This window comes from Bidens hawaiensis, unplaced genomic scaffold (assembly GCF_021521415.1).
Source record: "Bidens hawaiensis isolate Kalapana, Puna unplaced genomic scaffold, B.hawaiensis_p1.1 tig00019802_1, whole genome shotgun sequence".
Taxonomy (NCBI): domain Eukaryota; kingdom Viridiplantae; phylum Streptophyta; class Magnoliopsida; order Asterales; family Asteraceae; genus Bidens; species Bidens hawaiensis.
In genome coordinates this window covers 146,203-156,305 of record NW_027493007.1, presented here as the reverse complement: position 1 = coordinate 156,305, position 10,103 = coordinate 146,203, and the positions used below count along the sequence as shown (strand labels likewise).

General features: G+C 34.5%; 1 protein-coding gene across 1 annotated transcript; it reads left to right on the top strand.

The window, feature by feature from the left end:
* The first annotated feature begins 221 nt into the window (after positions 1–221).
* LOC143559289 (uncharacterized) lies at positions 222–3,139 on the top strand. The gene is made up of 9 exons (XM_077047914.1): positions 222–308; positions 399–529; positions 970–1,067; positions 1,139–1,334; positions 1,418–1,510; positions 2,349–2,408; positions 2,522–2,596; positions 2,672–2,752; positions 2,840–3,139. Exons 3-9 carry the CDS (start codon positions 985–987, stop codon positions 3,092–3,094), a joined length of 843 nt encoding a protein of 280 aa, XP_076904029.1. The 5' UTR covers positions 222–308; positions 399–529; positions 970–984; the 3' UTR covers positions 3,095–3,139.
* Positions 3,140–10,103: the final 6,964 nt, after the last annotated feature.

The window sequence follows — 10,103 nt, the reverse complement described above, 5'->3', positions numbered from 1 at the left end:
ATTTATGATTTCTCACACTTCTCATTTTTGCCAGCGTTTGTAGAATAACGATCCTAAAATATAAATAGGAATAAAAGTGCAAAAGTTAAAAACCTCCAGGGTATATATAATAATATACAGAGATGAAGGACTATTGTTGTAGTAGTTTACTATCTTTATAAGTTATAACAAACAAGTATTGCTTCTCGCTAGTTCTGCTCAGTAGTTGTGAGCCCTAATGGCTGAAACCTCAAAGTCAAAGTGGGTGCTGACTTTATCTTTATCCATCATCACTTTCACCTTCGCTACAGCAACAATCTCCTCCTATGGTAACTAACATGTTAACATTACATTATGTTATCTCCTTTTTCCTTCAATTTTGATTCATAGTAATTTTAGTTGGATCATTAATTAATTAGTTTACTTATGGAGGAGTAACAATAGAAGAAATGATAATAAAGCTATAATAATAAAGGAACTTGAGAAATCGCTGAAGGAATCATTGAAAAAGTGTGCTGCTGAGAGACAAGGTCGAATCAGAGCTCAACAGGTCCCTACTTTTATTATTATTATTATTATTATTATTATTATTATTATTATTATTATTATTATTATTATTATTATTTTACTTTGTAATTGTGTCTTCAAATAGTTATGGTTAAGGACTTTTAGGGAATGTCACTTTTGTGCCTTAGCCTTTGCTTTAGCTTAGGGGTTAACAATCCTACATTGTATTCTACTATGCCATTTTATCACTATATCTGTCCTCATATTGGTACATGTGTGTTTCCTACTTTGGAGCCGGGGGCTCTCTTTGGAAGCGGCCTCTCTATCCTCATGGGTAGAGGTAAGGTTTGCCTACATCACACCTTGTCAATGGCTTTTGCTATTTGTGGGATTTACTCGGTACAGTTGTTGTTGTGGTATGCTTTTTAATAGGAACTACCAATTGGTTGTAACTCATATATACATGATATGCTAATGATGCAGGATTTAAGAAAAGCAATGCTTCAACCTAAGACCGACAAGTTGGAAACAACGTATCCCATGTCACCTATTGGTACCATTCGATCATGTTTCTCTACCAGGTATTATTAACTACAATAAGTTTAAACAAACTTTTCATATGAAATATGTTTTGAACCATTCATGTATTCAGAAATGGAACACCAAGACAGCCTCTGATTGTACCACTTGCACGGGCCCGTTTAACATTTGATGCATCTCTGGTCCCACCTGCTTCTCTCGAGGGTCTTGAAGAATATTCGCATTGCTGGATTATTTATGTTTTTCATCTTAACACTGATCTTGACAAATTGTGGAAAAACCCGTCTCGGTCAAAATTGAAGGCAAAAGTGTGGTTTGTTATCTTAATGTTGATAATATCTTTTTTTATGTGTTTAAAAGGCTTTAGAGAAACTTATATTAAATGTTGTAGGTAAGAGTACCGAGACTGAAAGGTGAAAAAATGGGGCTTTTTGCTACAAGATCACCTCATCGACCCTGCCCAATTGGTCTCACAGTCGCTAAAGTAAGTTAAATAATATTATTTAGCTTCACTGTAGTATTATTATTTTGAAGATTGTTGTTGTTATTATTATTATTATTATAATTATTATTGTTGTTGTTGTAGTTTGCCTTTAGTAACCATTTTAAGATATTAATAGCATTGTTTTTTTCCTACACGATTACGTTATATTGTTTTTATTGAGTGGTGTTTTAGATATTAGCTTTTCGAACCATGTGTTTAGTCTGTGTTGCATTTATTTTGAAACAAGCAGGCCTGTAAGTAACGAATCAAATGTTCAATGAACAATTCGTGAACCTTTTGGCGGGAAGTTTGTTAATGTACGTTTATTTAATAAACGAATGAACATGAACAAAAAATGTTGCTTATCTAGTTAAACGAACAAATTCATTCGTTTATGTTTGTGAACATTCGTATATATGAATTTGTTTGTTTGTTTAAGTGCTTTTATTAACGTTCGTTATATATTTTTTCTCATTATGTTGGTATACATCCGTGAACCGTTTGTTTATACTGTTAACAAACAAACATAAACGAACACAAATATGCTCATTTTCTTATCAAACGAACACGAACAGGCAAACCCAGTTTCTTTAATTGTTCGTGTTCATCGTTTGTTCGGTTAAAGTTAAACTAACAAATTTCCTTTACAAGTCACACAAGGAAAGTATATTTAAATTTGGTATAAGAAGTCAAGATTATGATCATAATTTGTTACAAAGTTATTTGGATCTGGAGGTTAACTTAAGAAAACAAGGGAACTATTATCTTGAGTTATATGAATTTTACTATTAATTAAAAATTGAACATTTTAAATGAAAATGCAATCTTTGCCAATTAGGTGGAATCGGTTCAAGAAAGCAGCATCCTTCTTTCTGGTGTGGATTTGGTTGATGGCACTGTAAGTCAGTTTTACTCCATTACTGTGATATTATATTTCACTTTGTGAAAATTTTAAATTAAATTTTTTATGTCATTACTTATTTTTTTTGATGGATTTTATGTTGTATATAGCCTGTTCTGGACATCAAGCCCTATTTACCATACTGTGACAGTATTCATGGAGCAAATGTTCCCCATTGGGTTAAGGTATCTCCGTGTACGACAACAAATATTGGTCAAAGTTGGTCAAACTAGCTAACTTAATGTTAATGTTATGAACAGATGGACGATTTGTTAGCGGTGGCTTCGGTTGATTTTTCTGATGATTTTCTCTCAACTCTAATCGGTTGTTGGCCCGCAGTAGTAAGAACTGTGAACTCATATAACATAATATTCATCATTGTTCATATGTTTATTTGCATTTGGTTTATGATAAACCGTTACTTGCAGGACAAGAAATCACTATATACATCACCTGAAGAATTTCAAATGTTGGTCAAACAAGTGCTTTCATGGGACATTAGGTCGGTGTCACAACGAACCCAAGTTGAGGAAAATTATGAAAAGATAAAAAACGAGCAGGTTTATGAGGATGACGGACATGATATTATTTATCATTTGAATTTAGAAGGCTTAGATGTCGCGTATAGAATCACATCCTATAGTAATGTACTTGTTGAAAATGTTACGGTTTCTTCGAAGTGATAATATGTGAATCCGGAACTGTAAAATACTGTTCTGGACCATATGGCCGTGTAACATTTGAAACGAGTTAAATGATTTATTTCAAGTAAAATCATTTATAAGATATTGCTGTTTTAGTAGTAAACTTTGTAACTCTATTTAACAAGTTATAAAAACTAGTGGTATTGCTTGCACTTTGCGATGAGATTTTGGTCAATATCGATTTGGTTCGTTACATTACCGGTATGATAGTGGCACTTTGTATACAACCGAAGGATATGTTCAACAGGGCATCAACACGTGTTTTACAACAAGCGACAACCATAAAAATGAATACTAGCGCCGATGTTTGGCATGTATCAGTTCGATTTGTAAATGGAAAAACAAATAAAAAACAATTATATCTGACCCATACAACAAAACTTTTATTGGATCGTAGATAAAATTAAGCAAGTCAGAACGATATATTCAAAATTTTATAAACTGTAATATTGTATCAATAAAGTAATGAAAAAGATAAACGAGTTTCCTGTGCATTACTATTCTCAAACTTGATTGTGAGTAAAATTTACATCAAGTCTAAAAATAAGTATCTTACGACGATATACTTGCAGTTTTGTAGAAGTAAATATATTTATATGTTATAAGAAAAAAATAAAATATGTTAAAATTTGATTATAGCAACCAAAATATCAAGAACCACCGCATCTTCAAGGAACTAGTTAAATTTGAAAATGAAACTTATTTGGTCAAAACAAAAACTCCCAAAAGTATTGGTGCTCCTTTAGTCCTTTTATTATATAGTTTGAAATAAATCATCAATGGGCTAACATTTACTTTGAACGAGTTGGTGGATTGGGCCATTTTGACTAGTATTATTAGAAGTTTTGACTCGTCTAAAATCAATACGCGTTTTGACTTCTTTTTTCAAGTTTTCTCAACTAAACACTTTTCAACTTCTAGACTCTAGTCCTAAGGATGAGCTACCGAAGAAGGGTTCAGTAATGGCCTTTTATAGTTCGTTTACAATGTGGTTGTCTTGTAGTTTCCTGTTGAATTGTTGATCATATTGGATGAGCACAAAACTGAACCATAATAAAAAATCGAACCGTTAACCAAAAAACTGATTGAAATTAACCATAATCGAACAAAATTGACGATTATGGTTAAGTGAGTATGATTAACTGGCCATCATTTATGGTTATGATTGATGTGTCTCCATTAACCAACTTTAACTGAATCGATTGGACAATAACCGATATCGATGGTTAACCGACCATTCGGTTATGATTATGGTTAAGCAATCTTTCATAACTAAACATTGATTATGCTTACTAGACCGAACCAACTCTACACACTCATACATGCCACAATGGAATGAATATGCGTTCGTCTATTTAAACACCATTTTTGTTATTCAGACACATTTGTTATACATGTTTTTTCTCTTACATATACCCTCTCTAAAGGGTATATGGGTGTTTAAATAGTATATCCAATGTATATTCTATTAGGACATTGGAGCAAGTTCATACCCGGGGAGGGGGGGGGGGCATGGGGAAACAGGATTCCTAACTTTCGGCACCTCCTATATCAAAGTCCAAATTTCAGTACTGCTCGGGATATACACGATAAAATTGTATTTAGTTTTGAATTATGTTTCAATAAAGCTACTTTTATAGTTTTTACTTTAAATTTTGTTTCACTTGTTTGTTTGTTTTTTTAATCTTTGCTATAAGAGAACACATGAAAAAGTCAAAACAGAATGTCATCAGCACACTGCCCTTTTGAGTTTTGACGTCTAGCATCTGAAGGTTCTTACATTTTTCAAACTATGTGACATGTGAATTTAAAGATGTCTTCATTGCTTACGTAAAATATTAATTTTATTTTAAATGGGAAATAAGATGTAATGTATTCCATATAAATATAGTATACGGTTTAATATAGATCAAGGCTTCTACCATAAAATGTAAAGATTTTAAGTATAATATATAAATCATATAAAATAATAATATTCGCCTAACTCTTGTACTTATTGGAAGGATCACATAAACAATCATACTAAATATATCCCACAAATAACCAAAGCTACTACTACGTTTGAACTGGGTCAGAGTGTGAGATATAGACAAATTTTATCTTTATTTCTAGGGATAGAAAGGTTGCTTCCAACGAGATCTTATTTGATGGTAAAGACCTCTTATAACAGAATTTCTTAGATAATTAATGTCATGGCTAATTTTGGGTTGTTTCTTCAAAGTTCATGGTATGGCTATCACCTACCTATAACTCAATGAAACTTACATAAGCGATGACGAATTGACGACCTTTTCTTAATATAAGTTTGTTGGAAGATGCCACGCGCTTCTAACACATACACATGAAAGTTCGTTTAGTCGGTAAAAAAAAATAAAATAAAAGAACTGAGTTTTAACCTATATATATATATATATATATGAACTTAAAACCATATAGTAGAAGAAATTGGTGGTCACAACTTTAAACATAGACTTACATTATTTAAAATAGAATTTTATATTAACTAACGTTTTGACGAGTTATTACATATTTTCTCACTCAAATTTCTAATATCCTCATTAAGGTCTCATAATTATAAACATTTAGGTATACGTAAACTTATTATACAAGGACGATCTTATATACAGTTGTATAATAGAATATAAAATTTAAGCATATGTTTATTAGGACATCTTTTGACTTTTACATTTTGGATTTCTTAGATTTCTCAAAGTAGGTGACATTTAATTAACATACGAGGAAAGGTCAATTCAGTTTCTAAATGTTAATTTATTGAAGTTTATCGTAACATCTACTTCAAAATAAATGAAACTAACAAAATATATGCCGACTTATTATGTGTTGATAGAAGTCTGTTGTTGCATGATACCAATGTCACGTGCCTCCTTGAAATACAAACATAGATAGAAGCTTCGAGTTTTGAAACTCTTGGACCGAACTTTAGATAATTGGGCATCCTAACTGTTGGTGCATGATGTCAGTAGTTCAGTATCTCGTGTTTTGTCTGTGTCTGTAATCGTTTTGTTTGTTTGTTATGTGTCGAATACTGTTGATTATGTAAGTTCGCTGGTATGTATACGCGAACCTGGGGAACTAGCGAAGTTATGACAACTTCGCCTAGCTTGTTGGCGAAGTTGTCGAGGTCTATTTAAACCTCAGCTTCGGGTTTTAAGAATGGCGAGAAAGGTTTTTGCTAAACGTGTTTTTGGTGATCTTGTGAATCACGTGTTGGCAATAGTAATACATTAAGTTTTCAAGTATTAAAAAAAAATCTGTTGGTGCATGATGTCAGTAGTTCAGTATCTCGTGTTTTGTCTGTGTCTGTAATCGTTTTGTTTGTTTGTTACGTGTCGAATACTGTTGATTATGTAAGTTCGCTGGTATGTATACGCGAACTTGGGGAACTAGCGAAGTTATGACAACTTCGCCTAGCTTGTTGGCAAAGTTGTCGAGGTCTATTTAAACCTTAGCTTCGGGTTTTAAGATGAGTGAGAAAGGTTTTTGCTAAACGTGTTCTTGGTGATCTTGTGCATCACGTGTTGGCAATAGTAATACATCAAGTTTTCAAGTATTATCTCGTGTGTTTACCTACTTATTTAACGTATTGCTTATCTTACACTCGTATCGTATTACGTGGGGATTCCGCACCCTTGTGTTACGAGATACTCCTGTGTAGATCTGGCTGGTAACCTACAATTGGTATCAGAGCATTTTGCTCGTGATTGTGTGGTTCGGGATTATCACACGGGTGTTAAGATCGTTCCGTTTGACTATTCACGGAACGAGTTTACGTTGAAATACCTCGTTTTTGTGTCTTGCCCATATTCCCTCATCAAACTTACCTCCAAATCACCCTCGCGTCCCTCGCAATCAACCCAACTAAAACCTGCAAAACCCGGCGTTCATCAAGCGAAGTTGCCGTAACAAAAAGTAGGGTTTAAGCGAACTTATAACAAGCTAGCGAAGTTAAACCTCTGCGAAGTTAAACCTCAGCGAAGTTATAATACAGCGAAGTTATACGACAACGAAGTTAGACTAAAGAGCGAAGTTATACTAACTTCGCTATAGCTGTATCACAGAACTTTGTTTTTGATTCTCGAATCTCTATTTTTCAACAATGACTTCGATAAACATCACAGAACTAGTAAAAATGGAGGTTGAAGCTGGTTCTGCAACTAAAGCTCCAAAACTATTGAAGGGTACTGATTTCGTCGCATGGAAAGATCGGTTTGAACAGTATGTGAAGTATCAAGATGCAAAGATGTGGGTTTGCATTCAAGACGGGTACATTCCACCAACATCCATGTTTGAAGGTCGTGAACAGATTAAGAAGTACAGTAAGATGGAAGAGGACGAAAAGAAAATGTATGAGGCAGAGAGTAAAGCTCATGCAGCTATAACAATGGCTCTTCCACAAGAGATTCTTCATACCTTCAAGAAATACAAAACTGCTAGAGAGCTATGGGAAGCACTAGAAAATAGATATGAAGGTAATGTGGGGATACGTACTTCCAAGACAAAGCTGCTAAAAACCCAATTCTCTGTATTCAAGTATTTGAAAAATGAATCACTTGATGATATCATCACACGATATTATCATTTGATGACCGAGCTAAATAATTACTCCATTGAATACAAGGAAGAAGAGGTAGTAAAGAAACTTCTTGATGCTCTCCCACCGAAATGGGAAATGTACACTGTTCTGATGAGAGAAGATAAAGATTTTGACAAGATTGATTTGGAAACAGTGGTCAATAAGTTACGAAATTTTAAACTTAACATGGTTCGAAAGGAGACACCAACTGATCAGGTTCAGGATCCAGGAATGTATGGTGCTAAAGTCACTCAGAGCTCAAGTTCAAAATTAGAATCCACTGCCTACTACTCTAAGGGGGAATCAAACTCCACTCCAGATGGTCATGTGATTCTCAATATGGATGGTGACGTATGTTTCGTAGCAGGAGGGAGTAATTCCTCAAAGCCTCAAACTGCAACTAGAAATTTCTCATCCAATGCTCCAAGCAATAACTATTCACAGATGCCTATGAGTGTCAAATCTGCTGAACAACAGTTTGCCCTCTATGCATCCTTCATTGCATCTTATGAGAACTATATCAAAGGTAAAATAGTCGGCCTGCAACTTTGGATGAAGACTATGATCAGATCGATGCTGATGATCTGGAAGAGATGGATCTGCAGTGGCAGATGGCTATGATAGTCAGAAGGGTAAAGAGATTTATGAAGAAAACGGGTAGAAAGTTTGTTGGAGAAAGACCAAGGTTTGATAAATCAAAGGTTCGCTGTTATAACTGTCAACAAAATGGTCACTTTGCTAAGGAATGTACAAATGAAAGAGTCGAACGAAGTCAGAACAGGCATGCTCAATAGAATGGGGGTGGTAGTGAAAATAAAGCTATGGTATCTCAACAGAACGGTGGATACAACTGGAATATACAAGTTGCGGAGATGTTCGAACATGAAAATCTGGTAAACATTGAAAGTGGAGGAAGTGAGAGGAAGACGGGAGAAGATCAAGCATACATGGCAGAAGTGAACGATCAGCTCTCTGAGGTAAGTTCTGAACTTCATTGTGAACAATGTGAAAATCTGTCTGATCAATTGAAAACATTAACTGATCAGTTTGTTAGTTTGGACACACAATTTAAAACCTTAAAAGAAGATCATCACTATTCTAAAACTAAAGAGAATAGTTACTCGGTAAAAATAAAAGCGAGTGAAAAGGACATCAGAAGTCTTAAAGCCACTCTAGCTGAAAAAATACAAGTGATTGATCTTAGTTATGAAGTGTTAGAAGAAAAGACCAAACTAATTGCTGAAAAAGATAAACAAATAGCTGATTACCAGGTGAAAGTGGTGGAACTAAACAGAAAAATTGAATAATATAGAAATTATTCTGCGATGTTGGATCACATCATAAGTGTTCAACGTTCCCCGGTTATCAAAGGGGGAATTGGATTCTCAGAAGTTCCACCACCATACAACAATAACTATACTTATAATCCTAGTAATCAGCAATCTGAGAATGTTGAAATTAGTCAGACAGTTCCAATAAAAGTTTCTGTTATAGAAACCAACGTTAATGATAGTGAAACAAGTAAGACAACTTCTAATGTCACTGGATCTCTCTCTAGCTCCGTCTCATCAAATTCAGACAAGCCTTCTGAATCAGATGAGATAAAAGAAGAGGTTGTGTTACTAAAACAAGGGGAGGACTATAAGTTTGATGAAAAGAAATCTTCACTAAATCCGTTCGTCCCACCATATGTGAGACAAACGGATAGTAACGCTACCTCAACATCTACAACAACTTCAGAGACGAAAGTTCAACAAAAACAGAAGAACATAAGTTGTTTTATATGCAACATGATAGGACATCTTGTCGCTGACTGTCCTCTGAAACAGAGAAAAGCTAGAAATATGAGGCCTACTAAAACTGAGTATAAACGAGTACTAACGGTGATGCTGGTAAAAACACTAACATACCAAATTACAATCATTGGTCTAAACCAAGATTTCAAAGAAATCAGTCTCGTTTTCTCCCAGTAAATTACCAAAACAATAATTATAGTCCAATTAACTCACGAAGGTTTGGATAGTCTCATAGCCAGTCATCTAGAAATTTCTCCTATAGAACTAATAGAAACTTTCCTCAAACTGACTTTGGGCAACCAAGGTACTGGATGCCGGATAACAGGTTTACCCAACCCAAGACCAGAAGGTCTTGGGTCCCCAGATTTTAATCTATTTCTTTAATTGTGCAAGAACAGTCAAACAGGGCTGTAAACAATATGTGGGTTGTTGACAGTGGCTGTTCCCGGCACATGACTGGTAACAAGAAATTGTTACATGACTGGAAGTCTGTTCAAGGAGGAAGAGTAAGTTTCGCTGGAGAAAGTGGGGGAAGAATTAGTGGTATTGGGACCATGACAAATGGGAGAATAAAGTTGGAAAAGGTGAATTTTGTAGA

Bases quoted from the DNA above. Each gene is read 5' to 3' on its own strand.
- LOC143559289 (XM_077047914.1), top strand. From the start codon at position 985: ATGCTTCAACCTAAGACCGACAAGTTGGAAACAACGTATCCCATGTCA. The intron at 1,335-1,417 runs GTGTGGTTTGTT...TAAATGTTGTAG, and splicing joins GGTCAAAATTGAAGGCAAAA to GTAAGAGTACCGAGACTGAA. The intron at 2,753-2,839 runs GTAAGAACTGTG...CGTTACTTGCAG, and splicing joins TCGGTTGTTGGCCCGCAGTA to GACAAGAAATCACTATATAC.